Here is a 27,581-nt window from a genome sequence, read left to right as displayed (position 1 = left end):
TCATGGCACATGTGAGGTGGCCCAGCCATGGAAATGCAGTGAGGTTTCTTCTGGCATATCCCCGCACTGCTCCGGGGAAGAACACGGTGTATTGATGAGCATCATCAATACTTACCGCGGAGTTTCCGCCACATATAGTGATCTCCCAGCCCGAGGGGAAGAGCTTTGTATAAAATCAATGACGTGTAGTGCTTGCTTCATTTCAAGAGATGTCCGTGGGTGCACGGAGAGGGACGCTCCGCCAGCAGACACAGGGTGTCCCCGTGACCGTTGTCGCTGAGCACCGCTGAGGATGGAGACGCAGACCCCAAAGGGAGGCCCCGGGGGTCCTGCCGCGCAGGCTGGCTCTTGCAAGCGTCCCCATGGCACACCTCAGTTTCTCAGCTTTGTAGCCAGTTCTCCCTCAAAACCAAGTGACCTTGGTGCCCCTCAACTGCCAGAGGGGCAAGTCAGCCTCTTCCAGCCTTCGCCAGGCTCCCGGATCCCTCCTCACCCTCAGCTCCCCAGGCCCCCGGGCTCGTCCCAGCACCCTCCTCTGCTCCCTTTTCTGCCCTCAACCTGCTGCTTGCGCTGCTGCTAGGTTTGTGAATTTGTTTCCAAATAACTTAGGACCTTTATTACTTTTTCATTACACATTAATTAGTGCCTGCCTCTTAAGGTCAGTATGAAATACAAGACGGAGGTTGGGCATGTTAATGAGAATCTAACTAATTAAACTGGGGACTTGTAGGGAAGAACTCTGACAAGTAACCAACACGATTTAAGCAAAGTATATTGATTTAGGAAATGTAGAATTGAAAGAAAAATTAATTGCTTAAGCGTTTTATTCTCCAGAAAAGCCTGATTCACAGTTAATCAAATATTTTAATTGAATTTATCTGAGGCCTCTAAATAAATTTGAATAAAGGATTATGCTTGGATCATCCCTTGTATGTCTGGAATTTCTTAATGACAAGATAAAGATCTTCATCCGAACTGGCAGCCTTAACTCTGCATTGCCGTGCTCTGGCTGCTATAAGCTGCTCAGTACTTGAGTAGAGTTTTGTAATTCTCAGAAATCACTCAAATTCACCCCTAAGCCTTGATATATAACCTGGGAAGACTGAAAAGCAAGCAAACCTACTAATCCATGTCTTACTTGCTAAAATGGAAATAAAATGGCTTGTATTTCAAATGAGCCACAGCACCTCGTGCACATAAACGGTCACAAGATGGTTTTTGCCATCTTTTGTGCGTGATTGTTTGCATGAAAAAAAATCAAGCAAAAAAAAATGTAGACAGAGAGAAGACAGAGAGGGAGACAAGTGACTGAGGCACAAGTGCCTAGCTCTACACGTCAGGTTTGGTGAACACTGTCACCATGTACTGTCACCACGACCGCACATGTAAAATTGGAGCACTCATAACATGGGGTAAGATGAAACCTCTTCTAGTTATGTAATGTATTTTACAAGTGAAGTTACTGGAATAAATAACTGTCTGCTCAACTGTGTGTGTCCTGCAGAGCTAAACATAAATACTAAGCTAAAAATAACAGCCATAATAATGACTTTATTGGTGATCACAAAAGTGTGATAAATATTTTAAGAGCGAAAGCTCTGCAATGACAGGGCTCTGGTTTCTAGCTAACAGCAATAAATTACAGTTACATCAGGAGAAACCATAATTAAGTCTTTGGATCTTGACTTTAGGGATCTGGGATAAACAGCTTCTGGCCAATCACACAGAGAGCGAGGGAGAGATCTCAGGAGATTGCTGCTCCAGATTGCCTGTTACACAAAGCACAGCCTGAGTTCAGCAAAGCACATTTGCACGTAGCTGAAATAATACGTGTTAAACTCACCAGAACATAGCTATCTGCTTTAAACTGAGTATTTCCCTATATATTCTTTCTGTAAGAACATACTTAAGCATGTATTTTCGTGCCTTAACTCAGAGCCTTAATTTCTCCTTCTCAGCATCCCAGATTCTAAACAGAGATGATACCACTTTTCTCCTACCCTTTGCCTATCTTTACCTATTCTAGATGTATATTCTGGTGAGCAGGGCATGGTTTTACCCTGTGTTTGTAAGATTCCCACTCGGTGGAGCTCCATCCTTGGCCAGGGCCACCAGATGTTGTGAAAGAGTGAATAGTAGAAAGAGAGAGTGGCATCGGTTCCTGGGGTCAGCCCTCAAAGCAAGAACGAGGACTGGGAACAATTCAGGTCACTTCTACTCTGCCCTCTACCCAGCAGAGAATTTGAGCTCGAAGAAAGATATGTTACACATCTATTTGCTTGATGTTTTTCAAACTCCTGTTGTAACAAAAACTGAGGTTCATGACTCTGAGAAAATTAGGTTTTGGTCCTCCAGTCAAAACTGAGAAATAAATGCATCTGACCAACAGAAGTGACGGATCACACTGCAGTAGAAAAAAGGTCTAAATAACTAATGGGCTAAGTAATAAGGTCTTGGGTAAACCGAGAGCGACAGAAGAAATTGCTTTAGAAATTACTCTACATAAAACATTTGTTGAATACATTGCTTTTGTGAACATAAAAGCCCGTCTCTGCAGATAATTTGTCAAGGGGAAAAGGCACTCAACTCAAAACAATAAAGTCTTCTTTGTAGGCTGTGTCTCCACATTTATTTTTATTCAAAGGTCTAGAAGACAGTTCTACTAGAAATATCTGAGCAATTAAGCAATCTACACATTGTTCCCTTAAGTACGTGTTCGAAGGGATAGAAAGAATATAGTGTTATTTCCAAGACTACCTGGTGAGATGAAAAACGTTCTCCACAGTTTCTTGTCACGAGTAACATCTCGTATTTCTCTCGTCATGTTAACCAGTCTACCTGCAACCGGTGGCACGCGACGGAAATCCAGGATCCTGGAAGAGAAAGAAAAGAGCTAGTTTATGTAAAGGATTAAACTATAATGATAGTGATAGGTTTTAGGAAGGTTCACTACACTCTGAAGGCACATTTATTTGTGGTCTTTAAGGAGTAAAAAGCCCATCAACTTTATCCTTCGTATAATATGTTACAAAGTATGTCCTGAATATGATCAGCTCTGACTTGCCTACAGAGTATGGAGCAGATGCAAAATACAGAAGGGTATGAGGACACACTGTTCCATGAAAAAAATCAAGAATTTCAAGAATTCCAGAAAGAAGAGATAGTAGAATATTTTTGACTTTGTGCTACTTCAGGATTGTTATAACATGCATTTTGCTCACTAATTCTTTAAGTGACTTGAGGAATGGGATTTCAGCCTCTTTCTTCCATAAGCACCATCTAATAGATCTAAAAATGAGTAATTTTTTTTCCTGACAGTCTTAGTATCTGTTTGATTTATTTGCTTCTGCTGCTCTTTGTTTTAATACCGTTACACCAACCTAAACAATCATCCTGAGACTAAAAATTTTCTCATGGGCAAAGGCTTTCTCTACCCCAAACTCCCCCATCTTAGTCGACCATTAAAAACTCCCTATGAAGCATTGCTATTAGATACCGTAAAAGAGCAAAGTCCCCGTACAAAGCCTCCCCTTAGCTGGGATTTTTATGTCCACTGTCTGCTGGTAAGATTTTCTACATTGGGTAGCAACTGCTTTTTTCTGCTTAGTGTGTGGATATTTAACATACCTCCCTGCAGGAACTCCATTAATGTTTTTTCCTACAGCACCATCTGCTTAAAATGACAACATAAAATATAAAGCAGAAGGGATCAACGCCAAGGTCAACAACAATAAAACATAGAAGATCCTTGAAAGATCTGACCAGGACGGCTCTTAATGGCAAAACTACCTTGTGCCACCCACTGATAGTGCCACCCTCATTTTAACCATCAACCCAGAAGGCAGCGATGCTACACATACCCCCAAACAACTTGTGGCCCCAAAGATTCAAGCTTTTGATGGATGTTTCTTGGCACTTCAGGGTGTGAAAGATGTTTCAGTTCTAACTCAAGCTGTGGAATGCCGTGTTTTCTAGCCATACTGTTAAATAGCTCCTCACTAATGATTAATTCTGGCTCCTAATCTGGGCAGGTTGAAAGGCTCTAAGACTATTTCGAGCGTTGGGGTACCCACCTCACCCTGCACTAACTCTGCCTGGCGGGGGACATTTTCAGCTAACAGGAGCATGGGATGACCATCAGTGTCCTCTCCTTCCTACTAACTTGTGGCCTAAATATGCTCCAGATAAGGGACGGCCCCAGCTTTCTGCTGTGAAACCAGAACTCTCTCCCCAACTCAATTACTCCTCTCTGAATACTTGCACAATTCCCCACGTCTCGCTCGGGTTTGCATGCCCCAGAGCTAAGCGGGGTGAGCCAGACTCCCAGCACACTCTTGCGACGTATTCCCGGGGAGACGGGTCCTTGCCATATGCACTTCAAGATCACAGGCGAAATCCATTTCTTGGCTTCTCTTCAATATAATTTCTCTTTCTTTTTGAGAATTACTTATTGCCAGGTTTCTTATTCCCAGAGCAAGCCACATTTCCTAATTATTAATCTACCCTTTCATCATCTGCCATTTCTTTTATTCATGGGGTTTGCCCACCTTTGTTCCATTTTTCCCTTTTTTGACAGTAATTCAGTTACATGGCCGGCCAAGTGCAGAAACTTATCACAATATTTCTACTTTTCTTTTAATGCAAATCTGGTTTACTTGCCTGTCCAAATGAAATGCTGCTATTTCTGCATTATGTCTTTCATAGTCTGAGAAATAAAAAAAGTCAGGTGGGGTTTCTTGTTCTCTGGTTTGTCTGTAAAGAAAAACAAGGAAAGTGTTTTAGTGAAGGGTTAGCATTTCTAAGGAGCAGTACTCAGTCATCAGCATTCAGGAGTTCAGTATTCTTTGCTATATATTTGCCTTTAAATACTTTGTATGCATTATTTGCCATGTAGCCTTCATTTTATCTTCTTTTTTAAACTACTGTAACAAAAAACAGGAATTCAAGACTTGTGCATGCAGGCTGCTGTCACAAAGCTATTCCACTCAAGACTCTCGCTCTATTTAGCAAGATCTGTTTTATCACTCTCAAACATTTCATTAGTGATAGCAGTGAAGACAATGTAATTTCATTAAATTATCATTAACTAATTATGAAATTTCCAAAAGTAATAACATTTTTCTCTCATGTTTGGCAGCCGTGCAGCTCCTATCTAAAATATGACCCTCCCTCTGTATGACTTAGAGCCAGAAGTGACATGTTTTTCTCATTTCAGAAGAAATGGGATCATTGCAGTTTGACGGCCAAGACACATGTCATGTTTCAAAGAACATTAACAAGACCATGCTCCAGAGTGGATGTAGAATTTGTTGTTTCTTCAGCTTAAGAACCAATAAAAAATGTCATTCTGATGGAAATAGAAAGGCTAAAGCTTCCACACTGAACTCCACGGAAAATAGAAAGCTCTATATAACAGAGGAGCAAATCTCTGTCTCACTTTAGGCAATTTCCAGTCCTGATGGCTTTTGGATGGAGCACAACTCTGCCTGGGCCCCACCTGAACCTACATCATGCCCTATTTTGAAGCCTTAAATGGGAGATAAGCACTGCAAAGCTGCTCTGCAGAGCATCTGCAAGGGAGGACAGCTCCCCAGAAGAGGAAAACAAAGCTCTTTCTCATTCCTCGCTGTCACAGGTGGCCAGCTGACAGCTCGTGCGTTGCCCGTGCTACACACCGGCAATTAAAATACAGCTTCTACGCAGGGACCTTGTCACATAAAAGGGTTTGCGTGGTACCCATGCAGAGCTCAAACCTCCAGAGAATTTGCAGCTAGTCCTAATGACAGGGCTTGCTGGGAACCCGAAGCTGTGTCCACCCACACTCATTCCCACAAAGACCACCATGACTGTTGGGACTGGTACATGCCTGTGAGCCCTCCCGTATCCACCTTGCTGAAGAAATCAGATGAGTCTCATGGGTTTTTTCTATATGAAGATTCTGCTATGCAACCAGCAGGGTCTGGAAGGCTGATATCCTTTCTCAGACATTCTTCTTTATATTAACATCTTGGCAACGTACTCTGTCTCACCCTGAAGGATGAACAATTGCCATCATAGAGACAACATGAAGATATTTGACTTGTGTCCAGTATAACCCAAGATCAGAGCGTCCTCTGTAACACCCTAGTGATGCTCTGGCCAAAACAGCACTGACCACTGCAATAGTAGTGGTCACAGAGATGGCCAACACTTGGCAGAAGTCCTGCTAGAGTGCTGCTGTGGCTGCCAAGAGTTCATAAGGAGACAAGCTAAAAGTGAGCCTGGCATAAAATAAAAAATATTATTTTGCTTTGTCTCCATGCTAAATGCAAAAGGAGAAGGAGCATGCCCACAAAGAGGAATATGGCAGAGCCAGAAGCCTGTGGCACATCACACAATACACCATGCAATCAAGACTAGAGCTAGGAGAGCTGCAACCTTGTCGTGCATATTCCCGTCAAAAAGGAAGAAATTAGCTCTGAATATAAATTCAAAGGAAAAGATTAACATATTTCTGTTGGGCAGAAAATTACACATTTGTATATAGCTTTCTATCCCCTCCAGATTTTAAAATACTCAATTTCTTCAACAAATCAAAGACAGCAAGACTCATCCCAAGCTTTTGCAAACTTTACACATATCAGCACAGCTGATAAGTTGCAGAAAATGTTACTAATTAGCTAATCAATGCCATCTGCTTTTTATCTCTCAAAGACTTTACACAAATCATGGCTGTTCCTTTACAGAAAATCTTGCTCCAGAAAATCAGTCTTAAATAAAGGGTAAATCTCAGTCTTGCGAGCACAGCTAGACCCCCAGCCCAGCTCCATTACGCTGCCTGCTCGACGTGCCGGGCGGGCAGTACATCACCGCCAGGATAGTCCGGTCTCTCTAATTTCACTTTTCTATTTGCTCCCTGCCACCCCTGGCAATGGCTGGGGATATTATTCATTCGGGAGTAAGTATAGCTCTCCTGCAGGCTTAGACTTGTTTGTACGTATTTCTCTCCTGTCATAATGTATTATTAAGTGGTAGCGCACCCTCCTAGAAAATCGTGAACTTGATTGTCCTAAAACCTTCAAAAATGGACACCAAATCCACAGTGCAATCTAGACAATGGAAATACCGGAATTTTTTAAACCTGACTATACATCATGAAACAAATGCCCAAGTTTCTTTGATGCTTCAGGTGCCTCCCTCTACTTATCTACAGAAGAACACCCTCCAGCCACAGTCCCCGTGGCCCATGCCCGTGTCAAGCAGTTACGGCTCACACATTTCTGTCTCTTGGAAATACTCGGTTATTCTGATCATAGACTGGGAGGAGTATTTATCAAATCTTCAATTTGTTTTATATGCCTTATGTTCCTTTGCAAAGCTCTGCAGAACTAAGATGTAGCAGATCCAACATGAAACCCTCTCCTGAAATAACCCTGAAAAATTCTTTCTGCTGACTTATTCCAATATTCATAGAAAGAAGAGGAACCTTGTTCCTTGGATCTGACTTTAACTGGTAAGAGTTTTTTATTCAAACATACATTTATCGTTAATTTGATGTCTGCAGCAGCACCTCAGGAGATTAATTGGCAATTCCTCAGCCACAGGAAGCTCCCACACCACCAGCAAATGCTAACACATGTGACGATCATAGCCTAAGGTACACAACTGAATTTAAAAAGCCAAAGGAACCTCAAATGGCTTAGAATCAATGGAATCAATGGACTGTTATGAGAATGGCTTTAACAGTGTTAAAAGGGCACCTACACCATAATCCGTATTTTTTACTTTATCTAAATGTATTTATACATGATTTTATTTTATCCACTTTAGAAAACTTGCTATTTTTTAGTGTGCACAATCTAATCAATGCGTTGCCAGGTCTGGTGCTAATTCTTCTCATGATCTATTCTGATGTATACGTATAGAGATGTGGAAGATCAAACTCTGCTCTCAGCATCATGGGCGTACAGTCAGCAAGTCTTACCAGTTACTCCGGCTTTAGGTCATGGTAACTCTCACTCTCAAAGTGACAGGCTGGGAAAGGGGCATGCACCTCGAGTCCCTTCCAGGTCAAGTAAAGTCTCTTATAAAACACTGGAACCAATCCGTCCCATAGCATATTTTAAATGAGAATTGCATTTTAAAGAGGGAAAATCCCCCAGCCCTCAGGTTGTTTTGGTTTTATTACCTGATGGCTATTGAAGGTTATTTTCTAATAAAATGACACACATAATGAGACATTTGAGCACACAGACCAATACGCTGAACCCTCCGCAGAAGTATATGCTTCTGAGGGACAACAGATTCAAGCAATGGTCGGAGCTCCTCAGTGCCAGCAGTAACATCTCACAACGCGCAGGACACAGGTTCTGCACAGGGTGCAGACGGTGGGAGAGGACTTCTGGCGGTGGATCTTATTTTGCAAACAGCTGGAATCTGGTGATCCTCTCTTCGGAGAAGGATTTGGCAGATATTTATAAAGGCAGGCTGGGAAGCTCTGGAGGAGCGACAGATGGAGGTCTGTTGATACTGCACACAGTTAAAAATTACACAGTGGCACCAGACCAATTACAGCAGGAGGAAAAGACAAACCAGCACGGTAACACTAGTGGAGGAGAAAGAAGAACCAAGGGGAAATCAAAGCCCATGAAAATTTCCCCACCATGGCACAACTTAGAGAAAACGCGAGAAGTAAAGAATGGTTTCAAACAGGACGGGGCCACGTTTGGGTTGACACAAGATGACATGCAACTGTGATCTGATCCTGTGGCTAGAAAAGCGAGTCATGCTTAAAAATAGAAGAAATAAAGCTACTCTGATAAATGAACAGTCATGAACAAATCTGGTGAGTCAGTTCCATTCTAGCTACGGTTGGGAACTGTTTTGGTGTTCAGTAATATTTGGATAAACCAACATAGTGATTTGCATGCGGAAATAATTGCAAAGCCTCAAGCTTTTCTTAAATATTTCTGTAAACATTTTTTGGCCAATTACTTGATCCCTAAACCCAACATTAATAATTTCCGGGGGGGGCGGTTTCTGCCATTCATGAACCTCATCACCACAGTGAGACTGCAGCCTCTCTGACATTTCAGGAAACGCCGTTATAGAAACTAAACCTTTAACGTGGAAATCTATATTTAGTTTCCAGGATCACTTGCATACACCTGCCTAAATTACCAGGATTAATACCCACCAGGGCCATGTATTACTCGAAAGAATCCTGCCTTGACACCAGACTTCCTTTGCTCTGGAGGGGTCCTCTTATCTGTACAGCAGCCAAAAAGCTAGAAAATAGGGCAAACAGCCCAATGTGAGTCAAGTGTTATCCTGACAGACACATGCTGTCTTCCTGTGCCGCAGTCCAGAGACATTTCAGAGACACCTTTTGTGTCAAACTCGCGTACCTTAACTAATGAAAGGACGTGCCGCTGATTTGAGAACAGCTCCTTTTAAATAGGTTGCACTCCTGTTCCGACGCGTAATCAGGGGAATCAACCGCAGGGATTAGGGATAATTACGGATCACAACAACGAGCTTTGCTGCAGCAGGGAGTGGGTTTGCTTGGGTTAGACCATTTTGCAGACGCAGAGGGTGACCCTCTCCAGCCAGGGAAATTCGTCAGCAGCAAAAACAGGCCAACGAGGCATGGTAATTGCATTGGCAGGGACACGACTAACATTGGTAAGAGCGTAATTTGGCTGTTGGAACAGATAATTGGACATTATCTGGGTCTACCCACAGCTATAGGTCGCTACTCTTCTCCTTTGGAAAGCAGCTTTCCTCTCTTCCCATGGAGTATTTAAGGTGTTTAAATACCTGTCCTGGAGATGAGTTGCAGGGTCCACACTTAATATACAGTCTTACCCAAATGATAAAATATAATTAATACGAGATTAAAAGGCTGCCGCTCAGAAGTTTGCTGCTGTGTCAGTTACTTTGGGGCCTGGAAGGGACTTGGGGACTTCTTGCATTTGGAAGCAGAACGGCGCGGCTTTGCAGGCAGCCCCTTGCTCCGGCAAGCAACCGAAGCGCAGATGCTCCGTCAAGTCTGGAGAGCCTTTCGTCCAACACAGACGGGTATGAAATCTCCCCAGCCCTCGCCTATGAACTTCTTCTTTGTACTAGTGGAAAACTCAGAGAGAAAGTCTGGTGTCTGCTTGCAAGGTCTTCTCCCCGCCCCGCAACCCTCATGTCAAATTGGATTGTGCAGCAGTGGGATCTAGAGAGCCCTGAGATAATCTAAAGCTTATTATTCTAAGTGAAGGAGGCAGCCTGTGGAAAGTGTGGAAAAAAATACGGTGTCTCTGAGGCAGCTGCAGTCCTTAGGAGGGTACTTAGGTTTTGCATGCAGAGTTGTATCATCCGGGAGGGCTTTCTATGCATTTGGCACGAGTTAGAACAGGTGGAAAAAATGCCACTTAATTTTATAATACATTTTAGTGGCTTAGTAAGTCCTTAGGAAGATAAATGATATTGCTAATGCAGCTACATCTACAGTAGCGAAGTTATCTGGTGCCTATTTCCGATTCCTTATGGAGTCTTGGCAGCTGATGGCTTTGGCTTTATCAAAGCGTTCTGCTACAAAGAGCACTCCCAGGAATGACACGAGCTGTTTACAAGAGCAGAATATGGTCCAGAAAATGAGCGGCCAGTCCAGAAATGCAAAGACAGGCAATTTAAGTGGTACAGAAAGGATGTTTGGCCCGTTTCATCGCTATCATCCAAATGACAATATGGGCCTCTGCAGGATATTCAGGCTTCTCCCATTTAACTAGCAGTTCTGCAGCTAGAAAAAATGAGAGAATATTTACTGTGGCAGGAAGACAGAAATTCGCACAGGGATGCGATAGCAATAGGAATAATTAGCAAACCGCCAAAAGGATAAATACCGAGATCATGCTATTGCACGCCAGCCCTGGAGTCCTTTTCTCCTCAGCAGATGAAGAGAGCTTGACAACAGCACATGCTCAAGGACCAGTTAGCTTAATATAAATCAAAAACTTCTGATGCAGAGAATGACAATAAGCCTCTGAAAGAGCATTTGTATATATAAATATCTTGTTACCTGGCACAGGAGGATAATGGGGGGAAGAGGGAGAGAAAATCCACAGGGAAACAGTATATTAAGGTGGGTTTTCTTTCTATGTCTGGCTGCAGAGTCAAAGAAAAAAGGAGGAAAAAATGCTCAGGAGGTCACCTAATCCATCCCCTGGCCCCAGGGTGAGATCAGCTAGACCTAAACCGTTCTTGACAGACATCGCTGTAACAGGATTTTCAAAATGTCCTTTTGCAACCCCATGGCTACAGCCCCCTCCTCCTTGACCCCATGCCCTGGCCTTACTCTTCTGCTAATCTCCAGTCTTTGCTTTTCCTCCTTGCTCCACGATCAAGGCAACACCATCACAGTAAGACTTGCTGGACTTGATCTGAGTGCCTTTCCGAGGAAGGAATACTGCGATAGACATGCCAGAACAACTGGTTCCCATTCCTGAAAAAAGCATCCCCAAGCCAAGACCTGGGAATGAAGCCTTAATGCCTTTGGACTGCATTTGGCCTTCTTCAGCTCAGAGGCTCCTTCTTTACTAAGTACAATTCATTTATTTTTAATTCATTAAAAACCCAGCCAACCCAAAGCCTTGAAAGCCTACTTTAGGCTTTCCCCCTAAAACCTGCACTCTTTCTAGAAGACAATGAAGCAACCTCTGAGTGTTTGTGAAAAGGTTGTGCAAAACCAGTCCCTTGCTTAGAGCAGCACCAGCAAAAGATTCATGATGTCACATGTACAAGATGTAGCAATATATATATCTAAAAGCAGATTTTCACCTGAGCAAAACACGAGTTACCACTCCTGACTACACAAGCAGATAGGATATGAAGGGATGAATAACCAGGGTAACTAATATGATCCAAGAATATGAAAGATTCATTTTGTTCTCCACTAAAACATAAAAATACCAATAATAAAACCAGACGTTTTCCTTCTCTTTGGGGCTTTTCTGTTCCTTTTAGTGATCTGGATTTGGTATTAATATCTCAGAATGTACCCTCTCTATACCATTGCCTTCACTGACATTGTGCTGACAGTAAAGTCAAGGCATAATCTCACAAATCATCATTTCATTGTCTACCAGCACAGAAGAATAGCTCTTTTTTTCATTCATTCTTTTGTGCTTTCAGATACATAAGACATGAAGGGAATCTCTGATCAGCACAAAACACATAAGAGTTTGATCAACTGGGAAAATCTCCTTCAGCAATTCAGAATATTACTTCCAGCTCTGCCTAGTAAGTAGCTGTCTGTCACCACGGGAAAAGCAAATGGAAAAAAAAATATTAGCGTAAGCACATTTGTCAGGATGACTTGCCCACCCGCGCTTTTTGGCGCGACAGCCAGCGGCCCCTTCATGCTCCCAGGGAACGCGGCTGAAGAGGGGGAGTCCCTCTCAGGGAGGCTGCACTCTCAGCCTGGTCAGATCTCAGATTCACAGGTTGTTTTTGTGGTGGTGATGGTGGTATTATTTAGATGATGGCTGAAAAGGCAAAATTAAATGCTGTTAGAAAAGAAGTAAGCCATACAAAACCAGAGAGATGAACCCCGGTGCTACCAATCTCTAGACGGATGAACGTAGGTGCACTTAATGTATAATCCAACACATACATCGATATCTCGATATCTAACACCACCTGCTGTGCTACTGGACACTGTGTGACCTGACAAGTCGGATCATTCGTTATAGTACTTGCATGTGTTTCCCCGTATTTCCCCCGCACGCCACAAACACCTCAAATTTAAGAAGCAGGCACAGTGTTAGAAAGCATGCAGGTTTAAAACACGTGAGGTGAGATGAGTTTTTCCAACATTATGGGGTAGAGTCTGATCTCAGTTATCACCGAAAAGCAGCACCACTGGCTGCTGGGGTAAGAGAAATAAAGATGCTTTTCACGACCGCTTTTGTAAGCTGTGCACAGGGCTGCTTCTGTTGTAAGTAATGACACGCACGGCTGCTTTTTGGTCAGTAGTGGGGATTGAAGTGTGTATTTCCAAAAGTAGAAGCTCAGGTCTTCATACCTTGATTTAAAGAAGCCTACCCTCTGTGCAAGGAGCTCGGCGGGAGGTATGTAATCCATACGGGTATGCTGATTGCGCTGGAGGCGGCACACACATACAGAAATTGCAGGTGTGCAAATCTGTGAGATGTGCTGCAAATTCATCTTCGTCTCTCTCTTTTTGGATGCTGGTGGGCAGAGGGGGTGTAGGGCAGAGAACAGATGAACGCTGATGCCATGGTGGCTAAGTGGCAGTGCCCGTTGGCTAGAAATTTTTTTCTAACATCCAGAAAAAGCAGGGCTTGTACAGAAAAACAAATAAGTCACGGTATGAAGAGAAAGGCAAGCTCTGGGAAGCTCCTGTCACTAGTTTACTTTGCAGATAAAAAAAATTCTTAACCCAGAAATATGGTTTGATTCATCTTTGAGATAGAAACCTGACTTGACGTACAGGAATTGAAAGATTAAGAGGTACCTGACAGCACAAGAAAAGAGTTCCCAGTGCCAACATTAGCATGGTCAATGCTATTGCCACAGCAGAGAGAAAAAAGCATCATAGCAATTAAATAAGCAGGAGACATCATTAATAAGGTGCTACAGTGATATTTTGTGCCTGCCTTTAAGGTATCTTCATTAAGAAACTATATCACTATCAATATTTTCTGCCCTCGTATGGTTTGGAACATTTTGTGCTTTCAAACAAGTGGTGTGAGAATTTCTGACATGCCAAGCCCATGATATCTGTCATCTTTCCCCTTGATTTATCCCTTTGAGGCTCTGTTGTACATTGTCTGCTAGCCATCTGCAAACAAGAAAAATGATACAGCGGCAAAAACTTTTTTTGAAAAACAGGCAGTGCAAACAGAGCTCAGTGTGAGCCCAGGTACCTTCAGCCTTTCTTCAGGAAAAAGACTGCAGAATATTTTCTACAGAGGTTTTACAATATATAACATTTGTAGAGCTCTGTGAACACAGGAGGAAAAATATGTGTAAAATTAGAAGTCTGAAGCATTTCTTCAGCCCTGAGAACGTTATTTAATATGTCTGGGGTCATTAAGGGTAGGGATTTAGTGGAACAATAACATTAAACATATTAGAAGCATAGCGGAGCTCAAATTTTTCAGTTTGTTGGATTTTTTCTTTTTGCTGTACGTGATGTATGTGCCATTGAAATTCCCGAGTTCACAACAGGTTCCAGTTCAAAATGGAAAAAGTAATTGCTGTGAATCTGATCTATTGATACATAACTTCTTCCTTTTTATTAATGAGTTTCCTTCCCATCATTATTTACAAGAACCATGAATGCTAGTAAGCTCGTCCTCAAAATCTCTGAGGAAGCAGGAAAATGTTAGCCCTGTTTTTCGGCAAAAGCTGCAAAACATGGAGCTATTAAGGATTCAGCTTTGCCCTAAGCCAAGCACTCTAGCCTCATTAAGCACATGCTTAACTGTGGGCACACATATAGCCAGTGAACCATGTGTGTCCTTGACAGTCAAGCACAGACTTACTACTTCCTTGGAGCACTTTTGTGCTCGGCGCTTGGCAAGAACAAACCAGTGATAAGCACCAGATCCCCGCAGCAGCTCTGGCCGCTCACCCCAGCCGTTTCCAGACTCACAATTAGGTTTTCTTCTTCTTCCACCCACAACAACAACTACTTTCGGAAAAAATGTGTCATTCTGCCAAAAGTACAAGTCAGTTTGGCCATGGGCTTTGGTAGATCCCAGATGTCACCTTTCAGGTTGACACTGAGGTCTGCAGCTCCTAGGTGTGCTCAAGACTCTTTGTACCCAAATAACTGCACCACGCAAAGCACTGCAACTCCTCTAAACAAAAAAAAATTACTTTTCGTACTTATATTGCCAGATTAACCAGAAATAAGACTCAAATCCTGGCTTTCAATGAGTCTCCGGCCCCACACAGGGAAATACAAATAGATCTAGAAAAGCTCAGACAACTTTTACGAGCTCTCGTGTTCCAGAAACACCACTGAAGCTGTGGCAGGTACAGGAGCGGCTGAAGGGCCACAGGCACTATGTATGAGCAATACAGACCCAACATTTTCTTCCCAGCCCAAGTGGAATAAGTTGTTTGGACTGAATATTGACAAGTAGAAATACCACAGCGTTTCTACTCTGTATTCAGTCCATTTGGTACAGGCTCCCTCTTTCAGTTTGTAGTTCAGGATTTTAATTTCTCCTGTCTCTCTCTCAAATGAAATGTTTGCAGTTCTTAAGATCGTATAATAGGGATAAAACCTAATACAGTCACACCCTTCTATTAGCCACACAATGAGACTGACATTTTATTGTGGCTCGGAAGAATAAATAAAAGGATGCTCAGACTCCAGCTATGAAAGTTAAAAATCCTTGAAAATTTCACCGTTTTGTGTCATGGGTCACCTATATAACTGCATTTATGTAGGGGAGCTCTACTTTCCCAAGGAGCCCAAAGGAGTAACCATGCTAACTTACTCCCTCCTCTCTACCCATGCAGAAGTCAAACACTTTTGGCTTTTTATTTACAGTTTACCATCCAAGATCTACCGGATACTGAATTGCACTGTTAAGTGCCCAAAATTTTGCAGATAAATAGTTACCGTCAAAATCATCAATAGGACAGTCTGAATAGGACATGGTGTGAACGTGTAGACCAATATATAAAAAAGGAGCATGAAATTCTCATTTGTACAGCGAGCTGCTTTTACCAGCTATGGATCTCTATGTCTGGATACTGTTCTCACATGCAGTACAAAATGAGAAACAGGGGATCAGAACAGCGAAGCATCTTGTGCAACTTCCTTCTGCAAACCCCAGATCTCCTGAGTGCCCGTGGGCGGCTCAGCTCAAGCCACTACACATCAGTCCCCCCAGGAGCGCCCTGCATAGAGCTCCAGAGGATGTGCTGGTGCCCAGTCCTTTTGCTGGTCAGAGGGGGATATTCCCCAGGAGAACTGCAAATTTTGCTTTTTTCCAAGCTTATTTCAATCCGAAATCCTGAGAATCTGCCATTATTATGCCGCTGAGGACAGCAGGCATGTGGCTACTGCGAGATAATCGCTCCCCAGGGCTGTTTCTAATTCCTCAGGGGTGTGATTGCCCAATAAAGCACACGCAACCCTGAGCTCGTCCCACCGCTGCTATTAACGTTCCGTAATGGGTGGCAAAGGGTGATGTGCCTCTCTCGAGCTGGAAAGAAGATGTAATTGCCCGTTTCAGACTACTTTGTGGTTACAAAAGAAATGGGAATTGCTTTGATATGGTGCGATATTTCATTGCTCTAATAAAGCAAACTGTGCAACCTCTCCATTTATTTATTCATTTTCTTTTTACTCCTGTCTTATTACTACTCCTCCTGAAGGCAAACACAATCTGTGATGGGTGTCTAACTTACTCTTTGCCCTGGTTCTGCAGTTCGCAGGTAAACTTCCTTTTTTTAATGCGTTTTCTTCCCAACCAGAGTTTTGCCTGAACGAGGAATACAGAAGAGCACTTCGCTGCTTGCCATTCCCCGGGTGTGCGTGGGCACCGGCCCCAGCCCACTGCAAAAACCAGCAGGTGACCAACACATCTCCGAGGCTGATTTCCCCTGACAGACACATGTCCCACCTGGGTTATTCCCATCTGCAAAGCGTTACACGTTTGGGAATGTGCTGACATCACCGCTTTGCCTTTTGGAGCGTTTCTCAAGCAGTTTCTGACGGGCAGCTGCCAAGGTGATTTACGAGCGCAAATCCTCCAGCGTGCTCCTACACCTCCCGAGTGCTCGGGAACAAGGATTCTCAGCCTCAGGCAGAGGATGCCCTAACTTTTCAAGAAGAAAGAATCCGTGGACTGTCTTAACGTTAACCCTAACGTTTCGCTCCCCAGCTAAACCTGAATTAACTAACTGTGTCTTTCTCAACCTTCAAGGTCAGGCTGGACGGGGCTCTGAGCAACCTGCTCGAGGTGCAGATGTCCCTGCTCATTGCGGGGGGATGGACTAGATGGCCTTTAAAGGTCCCTTCCAACCCAAACTATTCTGTGATTCTGTGATTGTTCACTTATCGCACAAGTAAGAGTGTACTGGGCTGGGAGGCCTTTTTTGTAGCCATTTCACAGATTAATTGTGCTGTTTTACAAAACTATAAAAACCGTTACTTTCTCCCTAAACTTCTCTTCTTCCAGGCTGGAAACCCCCGCCGCTAATCCGTGCTTTATATTAAGGGCACCACATGAGTCACAAATTACACTGGAAATTACACATCAGGGTCCTTTTAGCTTGCAACCGTCCGGATAAAGGGTGGGTTAACGCTCCACGGCCCACGGGGAGTCACTGTGCTACTCCCAGGGGAAAATCAAGCCGTATTAGCATCTCTTCCCTCTTCGGCATCTCCACCGAGAAGGAGGATTTCAACCTCCCGGCCTCCACACGGGCCCCGCTGCTGGGGCTGCAAGCGCAGTCCCCGCCCTGCACAGAGCGTTATCCCTCTCCTCCTTCAGCCTTAGTTACAGACACAGCATTTTAGGAAAAAAATGGAGGTGGAGCTTCTGAGGAGCATCACCTGAAAGGACAGTAGAGCTGTCAAAAGCGCTTGGTATTGGCCTAACCTGCTCCTCTTAAGTAAAAAAAGACCTACTAAAATCTCTGAAAAGTATCCCGCATGAAAAAATAAAGAGGAACTGCTCTGTGGCACTACAAGGGCAGACTCTTGCTGGCTGGGCTGCTCCGGGCGGCTGCTGTTTCGCATAAACATCTCCCCTCAAGAGCCATGCGTGCGGTGAACTCCCATGCTCAAGGTGCAGGGATATATTCACACAGTGGACTGCAAAAATGCATCCACCCCAACCGGGAGAGAGGATAAAGAAGGGTATATATGTGTGTGTACAGGCATACAGAGGGGAACACTTCTCAACAACGAGACTCGGCTGAGTTAGTGTTCTGCGTGAAACAGCTATGCTCCCCTTCACAAGGCTTACACATTAGGTGCGGCTAATTTAAACTTAAAAGCCTACCTGTGTGGAGGTTGCTTGGTAAAGTAAGGGGAGACTACGATAAAGTGTGCGAGGGTTGATGATAAAAGCAGAGCTTCGAAAAAACAGCCCAGGAAAAAGAGACAAGAGTAGAGGACAAGAGGAGGGAGGAAAAATCTGCAAAGGATGTGCAGTAAAACCTTTAGTGAAATGATATTGTTGCCAAATATTTTTTTTGTGGAGCTGATTTATGACATGCAGCTGCTTTTCTCTAACAATGGATGTCTGGCTACTTCTCCTTGAGTTTTTAACTGTGTTTAAATGTCTACAAAATACGAAGCTTATCTATTTACAGTGCAATAGGTATGTGTGTGTATAGCCCACAAAAGTTTTGTGGGAGTCTGGTTTCAAAGAGAGGACTACGTTTTTCCTAAAGCCAAGGACGCTTGTATTTCGGTTTTCCTCCCTTTTAATATAAACTGTGAGGATAGTATATGGCGGAGCCAAGCGATCACATGATGTAATCTTTGAACTTCATCGTCTCATTCCTTCAGCACTTACTGTTTTTCTCTGGGTCTGATCCAATTTTCCTTCTACTCAGGGAAAGGTCTCCCACTCCGTTCAAGGTGAACTGGATCAGGAAGGACAGAGCCAGTTCATAAACTGGGACCCGACCTGCCCATACTCAAATTTAAAGGCCAGCAAAGTCATGGGAAAAGCCTCCCGTTGACTTCAGTGGAGTGTGGAGCAGATGCAGATTAAAGTGAATAACTAAAGGAGCCGTCTGTGACAAGAGAATACCCTGTTCTTGTCCATGCCTGGATACGTGGGACAGAAGACAGAACCTCTGCTTTTAGTGCTTAGTTTAAATATGTCCATGACATCGTCCACATCTTTTGCTAATATCAAGGCAGATATTGCAGGATTAGGCAAGAGCAGGAGTAGGAGAGTCTTAAATTAATATTGGAATTTCAACTCTGTCCAAAGCACATTGTGTGTCTGACACTTTCTGGACTGAGATCTTGGATAAAAAAGAACACACAAGTCCTCTTCTTGTGTTTTATTACAGGTCCCTCAAGTTCCCTCCTTAGCAATCTCCAGTAGGCTGCTATTACCAAATGCCTGAGTAAATTCCAGTAAAGTTGCATGAAGATCTTAATTATATCACAAATATTGGTATGAAGGAAACATTTCATTTTTTTTCCCTGGGCACTCTTTTCCATGCAGCTCACAGGCAATTATTGTATTGACAGAAATGCTCAACAGCAATATGAATGTCAAGAAAGTATTACAGGATTAGTTACAGTCAGACTACTTTCTGACTGAGTCGGCTTACTGGTTCAAACAGGTAGAAGGGGAAAACAAAGGAAACAAAATAAAGTAGCTTCATTGCTCGCCTACAGGAATACCTGCAAAATGACTCAAAGGTGCAAAGCAGGATTAAATTTGCCATTCCATTTTCTACACATATATAGATCTTTTTAGTCACTTTAAAAATATTAGCTTCACTCTTTCATTTCCAGCATCGCATACACTGGTGCCATACCATCACATTAATCACACCTTTTACATTACGGATTTCACCTACATAACTACTGTGCAGTCTAAGGCTGTGCGATGAACTGCCCCGGGAACCTCAGGGCTTCAAAGCCACCTCCTGCTCCCACCACCCAGCTCTGGTCCACCTCTGCTAACAGAGAGCAGAGGACAGAGCAGTGCAAACACTGAAAACCAAAAAAACCCCTTCGGTAAAGTCCTAGAAAATTAAACACTCAATTATTCTTAATCTTTTACACCCCGAGGAGAGAATAAGAAGAAAAGAGAACAAACCATACCTGGCAGATATTAGTCTCTCGGCTCAGTGCTATTGGAAGGCACTGGAGAAACCTGTACAGACCAGACTAGACTAAAGCAGTCTCAGGCAGGGTTGGAAAACATGCTTTCCAAAAGCTCTGCACTAGTACGGATTGCTTCAGAGCTTGCTGGAAAGGATGGGAGAGCAATGGAGCGAGTCAGTCGTTAAGAAAGTGCATTTGGTACAATGTTCATCCCCACTAAAAACCCAGTTCATCCCCCCTAAAGACTTTTTATTGGATGCCGCCTGTGAAGTCAAATCTTTTAGGAAATATTTCCAGATACACCTTTTCCTCCCCCAACATATAAGTCGTCTTTAAACTACATCCTAAATCCGATTGCCTTTGTAGCAGGCCAGTAAGCACTGTGGCCAAATAGCAGATCTATTTTTGATATGACCTTAATAGTTAAACCCTGCCATTAGGTACTCGCACAGCGCTCCTGGGGACATAGCAAGACTTCCCTTGCACCTTGCAGTGCTGGTTTTGCTAATGATTAATATTCAGTTTTGTAAGTTTAATGAAGACATCGTTTCCACTTGTCTACAGGTCAGATGGCAATTGCAAAACAACTAACTTGCGAGATGGCTGCGGATTCCCTGCTGATACGTCTGATTATTTATGCACAATGTGCGTTTCCAAATAGATGACCGTATTAAATTATATGCTTCTGCCTTATTATTTCAGGAGTTTTAAAGGTTTTCCATTGCTTTATTATTAGAAAGAAGGAATAGTCACTCATGCTAATGATGTTTTACATCTGCATCTCTAAAGTTATTGGAACCTTTTTCTAAAGGCATATCAAAGAGCAACTGCCTGAAATTGTTGATTTTTATCATGAAAATAAAGACGAGAAAGCAGATTGAGGCTTTTATTCAAAGACAATGAGATTTTTTGGCTTTTTTAGTTATTCTGAGAGATCCAGTAGAAACTTTTCACACGAGCCTCGTGCTCAGCTGAGTCCACTCCTGTATGAAGCCCCTTTGCACCAGTTACACCTAACTCCAGCTCTGAAAACTAATCTCTTCCAAAACCACTGGGCAAACACATGCACTCCACATGAGTACCACCTTTGAGGGATGGGAAAACCTAACCTGGGTTGCCAGAGAGCAGACACGGTCCACCTCCAAAGGCGAGCAGGTGGCTCCTAGTTGGCAAAACCCATTGGAGTGCTCTGCACGCAGCTGGGAGGGAAGAAGGCAAGGCACAAAGACACCCAAAGCTGCTTTGTGGGAGTTTAAAGTCTGTCTCTGAGCTGCAACTCACTGATCTGCAACTAGACGAGCAGCGTCATGGCATTAGGGATTGAGCTTCTCCTCCAGAGACACTGAGCGTGGGGACGTTAAGGCTTGAAAGGAGACCCAGCAAGAAAGGTCTGTGAATTGCAGAAGAATTTTCTTGCTGCTTTATAAATGCAACTACTACTATAACATTATTTAACTAAAAATAACCAAGTCGGTTCTAGCTCAAAATGTGATCAGCCCATAAATAGTTAGATAAACTCCTTCCAGGCACATCATGTACTTCATTTCCATTTGCGACACGTAGTAAAGCGCTGCTCATAAGCATATACTTACCCATAGGTAAGTAATGCCTACAAATGGTAGATGGTAAATTTTCCTTCTTAAACATACGAAACACTCCTACCTTACTGAACAAGGGGACATGATTGTGCTTTTATACCCCAGACGATCTTTGCTGTCTGAACACTGCAAAAACGATCGCTACTTTTCCAGAGTAGATATTTTACCATCTGAATTGCAGATTTCCAATAGCAACATGTGCTCACAAAACAAAAACAAGTCTGTGAGGAATTTATGGGGACCTTTTATTTCCAAAACTGCTCAAATGAAGTTTCATTTTCATTCTGCTTATTGACTGTGCATGTTTGGGGAGGCAGAGGAGGCTCCAGAGCTCTTCATTTCACTTCACCTTATTTTGCACCTCCGAGTCCTAACCCTGGGTTACAAATTCAAAGCCCACTTTGATGGATCATAGTTTGACTGCCATGATGTTAAGTTAAAAAACAGTCTCATTCCAGACTATAATTACTGAAAACAATTTCCTCGTCTGAGGTGTGCTTTGCAGGATTGTATTAGCTGACACTGCTTCTGTCAGTGCTCATCACATGAACTCGCTCTTTACCTGCTGTGTCTGTGTGTGCCTGAAAGAACAGTGGCATTTTTAATGGCATAATTTCCTGGGACCAACTGAAAAGCAGCACAGCATGGTCTGCATTATTCATATGCTGGGTCCTACAAATGGCAAGGAAAATACTGTAGATTTCCTGGAAATAAATACATTTATGATACTGAAGCCTTGTGCATAGTAGACTGTATGTCACTAAAAGAATTTAATTACTACCTCAAAAGTATTTTCATTTTGCTAGATTTGTCACCAAAAAGAGTGTCTAGACGCATTTTAATTCAAAGACAAAAGACTCCTTACCCACCCAAAAATATCCCATGTTGATAAATCTAGAAACATGCCCTTCTGTTGCTGCTACTCAGTGGAATTCTTAGCATTTTTCCAGCATGAAATAAATTGTAGATTGAGCCACTTGGGAATACTAATGACAGAAGCCATAAAATATTTTGTAACATCAATTACGACTAAAGGGAAAGGACTTGCACCACAGATCAGGAGAATATTTTGCAACCGTGCTTCATTTAAGACTCTGATTCCTGAACATGATTTGGGAGTTGGTTTGCCAGGAAGGCTGTTCAGGAATATGTAATTGGCAGCTATGCAATTGTGGGGCTCCTGCAGTTCAGCTGTAGCTGCAGAATTAGCTTAGATGGGAGCATGCAGGTCTATTAAACTGCCCTGACAAATCTCCAGACTCTAGCTGAGTTTTCCAGATCGTATTGGAATCAATAATAAATAACCTGCTTTTGGTTAAAGCCCTAAAATGGTATGCTAGGTTCAGTCCAGACCTAAAAAGTGATCTGAGAACTAACGCAGAGTTGGTTTTATGTGTTCCTTATTGTTACGCACAGACTACCTCCCTGACCACGCTCAGTACTCGGATTCCAGGGAAATGACTGTTTCTGCTTTCTGACATGCAGGATTTATCAGAGGCGGCCACTATTTTCTGCTTTACACACTAACGTAGGCAATAAAATTAATTTCAAGTCATCATTGTATTTTCACCAGCTTGTTTTTAAAAACCTGCTTATAAGGGTCTTTCCATCCTGACGGAATTGCCATTTTAAAAATAGAGACAATAACCAGAGCAATAAATTGAAATAGGGACTGTGACAAGGAGAAAGGTTACACAGAAAAATCAAAAGCCAGGCTTCTATTTCCTTCCCTTCCCTCTTCCCCATCATATGAAAATATCTCCTTGCCCCAATATAAACAAATCAGTAGATTTTGAAACAACATATTTGAAAGAGCCTGTTTTCATCCTGATGCAGAATACATTTCCAATAGCTATACACCACAGGAAAACAATTTCCCACCCAGGTACTGGTCGTATCCCTCACACTAGGCTTGCTGCAGCTTCACACTCAAGACGGGCAGTATTTGGTCACAAGGTGGTTAAATTAAATCTCTCCTCCACACAGAGGAGTTATCCATGCTCAGCCTACAATGTTCCAGGCAAATAATGCTTTGCTAATGATGTCTGCAGTTAGATGACAAATCGGGCTATTTAAATTGCTTCAGCACATACATCTTTTACAGGCAGGGTATCCAGGTAACCATTCTAGCACGGCTTCGAGGTGGGAGCGAGAAAGCAATAGCTAATTTCTTCAGCTAGGTGGAAAGTTAATCCTGAAGAGATTTGTCTGGTTTGTTATGGTTAATTTCAAGAAAAACATTTTTAAAATAATTAATCAAAAGATGTATTTGAAAATGTGTAGTTATGCAAGAAGGGACAAAATAATTGTCCTTCAAAAATGTAATAATGGCTAGGTTTATTTACGAAAATAATTAAAACTATTTTAAAGCCCTCAGCTGGAAGGTCTTCTGTACTTTAATGCACGTGCGTATCAACATGCTTCAAAGGACAGGAAAAATATCAGCGCAGAATTTCAGATGCTGCAACCAATCACCTTTTTGTAAGTTTAATGCTAACTAAAACATAAGATACAAGATTTTCTTTTTTTTTCCCTCCCTAAAACAAGCTCAATAATAATTTTAATACCTGGATAAGGAAGTGTTATTGCTGACCCGTATTAGACGTGATCATGGCTCCACTTGAGAGATGCCTGCTAATGTCCTCGAGAGCCTTTGGAGAGGGTTAGCTACATCGGTGATGTTGGTTCGGGTGGAGATGGGGGATACGGCGCCTTTTTGGTGCCCTGGGCTGAGGCTTGTGCAGGGTTTCAGAAAGGGTTTCTCGGGTGAGGAGTCACGTGGAGAGGCAGGAGATGGGACAGGCTCCCCATCTCCACCGCGGTCTCCGGCTCGGGGGCCCTGAATACCTCCTTTTCTGTGACTCCTCCCTTGGGCATGTTGAATATTTTAGGTCAGGGGAAGGGGATTCCTCCAGCTGATTCACAAACAGAACTTCTGAGATAAGAGGAGAGGCCAGATCTGGTTCCCTCTGGAACCCAGTAGAGTCCTTCCACCGCGCCCGCAGAGATCCGATAGCCCCAGACCCGCTGATTGACCTGACCCATCTTACAGTCCACCCAGGGGGTGGAAGAGGGGGAAAAAGCCTCCTGCTCTGCCTGCAAACCTGCCCAGGGCTGGGGACATGCTCCGTCCCCACCCCGGCCCTTCAGCCGCAGGATCTGACCCAGGACAGGGAAGGGACCACCACAGCCTGCACGCGCCCTTGGTGCGTGCCAGTTGTAATGGCCAAGGCAATGGAAGTAGCCACGCTCTGGTGTTTCTCTTGAGATGCAGACCATTTTGAAATAGTCACCAGATCTATTAAACAGGAAAATACAAACAATTTCTGATATCCCTTTCCTTGAAAAGTATTTTGGAAAACATGACTCATTTACTTCTCTTCTAAACAGGAGAGTAGTATTTTCCAGCACTCCCTAAGGATGCACTTAACCAGAAGTTAAGCCAGATGTAGAAACGTCTGCAGAGGTTTTAGTTCCTTTCATTAAAAAAAAGAGGGGGAAAAAAAAAAAGAAATAAAACTGTAAAGCAAGAGTCAAGGTGTTATTGGGTTTTAAAGCTCTGTTGGCCTTTTGATTACCCTTAAAATCAGATCAGATCACAGAGAAAACACAGCATATGACCAGCTGGAGGAGGTCGCATTGCAAAAGAATGCAGGCGGTCTCATTTTTTAACAGCTAATGTAATAGAAGCACAAATCTTCCAGCCACCAAAGAGCCTCTCCTGGTTTGGCAATTGCCACGTATAATATCTGATGAACTCCGACGTCTCACTGCTCAAGGATAAAATCCCAGCAGGCAGGGTCTGAAGGAACAGCTACACAGTCAGAGGGAAAAAATCCTGTATTATTACGGCAGCCACTTATTTTATTCGCCAGAATTAAAACCTCTTCACAGATAAAAGTGGGGATTTTTTTTCATCCCACAAAGCAATTTTAGATTTCTATAGAATCATTCAAAAGCAATTAAAATCCCGCTCCTGTTGATGGATTTGTATTCCTTGCTTGCAGTGATGTCAGGCTTTGAAATTCAGGGCTGTTGGGTCTTAATTCTTTGGGGCTCTGGAGTCATTGCTGAGTGCCAGAAAATACCTTCTATAAGTTCACAGATATTAAATGTCTTTGGTAACACCAAAATAGTTTCAAGGCCTGTAGCTATTAAAATCTAGAAGATATTGCAATAAAGAATCAGTGCAATATCAGGCAATTCAATACACTGCAATTTCACCCTTTTAGGGAGCGAATTTTTAGGGGAAGGGAGAGAAGAGAGAATCCAATAATCTAATAACAGTACAGTTAGATAAAAGGGACCAGGGAGCTTTTCCAAACTGTCTTACCGCATCAAGAGCGATAGACTTACTTTGCCAGAGAAAAAAAAAAAAAAGAACAAAATCCTTCACAAACAAGCAAGTAAACAACCCAAAACCAGTTTCTACACAAAAATGATTCATAGCCCTCATCCATTTAAAGGTCTGTGTTATTTAAACCAGAAAGTGAGCCTCCAATACCAGTGTTTGTTTTGGCTTTGTTTTAGATAACAAAGGAAATTGTTGTTAAAAATATAATTCATATGTCAGCAACGTGAGGCCGTTCCCAATTGCAGAGCTGCAAAATGGCAGGATTAATACTGCTGTGCCTGAAATTGCATGGGAGGGATGAACCCTGATATACGACCCTGAATAAAAGGAACAAGCCATGCCAAACGTTATGGGGTTTAGGCACCTCCTGCAGTATAGGTACCATTCTCATCCCCGAGAAGGTCTTTCTCCTGCCAAATGACGCAGCACACAACAGGAAATGTGTAGGGTCAATAATATTGGACACAAAACCTTGCCAAAACATCAGCAAAACTCTGATCAGTGATTATGACTTGGCTTATCAGCACCACTGATGTCTTACCGAGATTGGCATCACCCCAAAAATCTGGTGTTTGTGGATAAACAGGACAATTTCTTTTCTTAGGACCCATTTATTCTACAGAATTGCTGCATTGTTGCTCCTTGAAAGGCAAATGCAGACGAAGTTAAATAAAGCTATAATCATGCTGCTGCCTGACATGAGATTGTTAGAGGCCACCAGGCAGAACTGGCAGAAGATATGGGCCGGCTCAAAATGATTAGAGCAAAATAGTCTTCAAGGACATCAGCAAAGCCCGGCTGAAGCCAGCACGGGAAGAATTTGTCCCTTCTGCTGCTGTTCTGGGTGCAGCTTGAGCCCAGCTCGGGCTATGGCGTGCAGCAGGGAGGTCATCAGGAATGGTTTTCTGTCCTAACTTTGGGCTGAAAACTTTTGCAGCACAGCCAGCCTAAGAGGAGGCGTGCGACCATCCACGCGCAGAGCCAGCGTTACGTTACAGACGGATCCCATATCCTCCAACGGCGTTACACCCTACCCGCCGGGAACACGGGGAGGCTGGAAGGCCCATTTTCTCTTTTTCACGTTTCTCTTCCCCTAAACTCAGGGAAATAGATGCAAATAGTCTCAGCCCTGCAGATCGCATCTGAACTGCGGCTGTCAGGGAACGAAGGCGGTTGATGGGGGCTGTAAAAGGCCCTTCCTCGTGAGCTGCTTCGGCCCGGGGGCAGGGCGGTTTGGGAGGGCAGCGGGACAGGGGACTCCCGCGTTCAAAGAAATGACAGGATCCAGGCCTGCACGGAATTCCTCCCCCCGTCCCTTCAGATTAGGGGGTTAATTAATAACAGTTAATTAATAATGTGTCAATCATCATGAAGTGCATGCCTGCGTGAGCAAAGCTGCCCCTCGGGGCGGTAAGCGTTAAGGCCTTCCCTGGAGTTACGTTTTAGAGAAAGCCCTTGTGGCAATTCCTGTGAAGCCCCGAAGAGGATGTTTTCAACCTTTTATCTCAGGATTCACTTCTGGCCAGAGCCAGCCTCCTGTAGGAAACCACCCAGCAGCCGTGGCTAAAAAAATAAATGGCCATGCTGTGGCCTCCAGGGTGAGTCTCTGGAGGACACAGGACAGTGCCGGGTGCTGGCTGTCCCCAACAAAACGGGGAGCTGGGACTGAAAGCGTCTCAGAAACGACCTTGTCCTTGGTGATGGAGTAGCAGGAACCAGGGGGAGAATCTGGCGGGAGGGGGGTGTATCACCTCTGCTGTGAAGCACCCTGTGCCCAAACCAGACACCCCACCACTGTGCCCGCTCTTAC

General features: G+C 43.4%; 1 protein-coding gene across 1 annotated transcript in view; it reads right to left on the bottom strand.

Annotated features, from left to right (window-relative positions):
* Window positions 1-2,757: 2,757 nt before the first annotated feature.
* LOC104627126 (extracellular serine/threonine protein kinase FAM20C-like) overlaps window positions 2,758-27,581 on the bottom strand; it is a gene marked incomplete at both ends in the record, with an annotated part of 44,387 nt that continues 19,563 nt past the window's right edge. Inside the window, 2 exons of the mRNA XM_010295236.1 lie at window positions 2,758-2,873; window positions 4,660-4,752. Coding sequence (XP_010293538.1) covers window positions 2,758-2,873; window positions 4,660-4,752 — 209 coding nt within the window. The remainder of the gene's footprint in view (window positions 2,874-4,659; window positions 4,753-27,581) is intronic.

The sequence above is a fragment of the Phaethon lepturus genome, unplaced genomic scaffold (genome assembly GCF_000687285.1).
Source record: "Phaethon lepturus isolate BGI_N335 unplaced genomic scaffold, ASM68728v1 scaffold10589, whole genome shotgun sequence".
Lineage (NCBI taxonomy): Eukaryota > Metazoa > Chordata > Aves > Phaethontiformes > Phaethontidae > Phaethon > Phaethon lepturus.
This window is presented reverse-complemented; position numbering and strand designations above follow the sequence as displayed.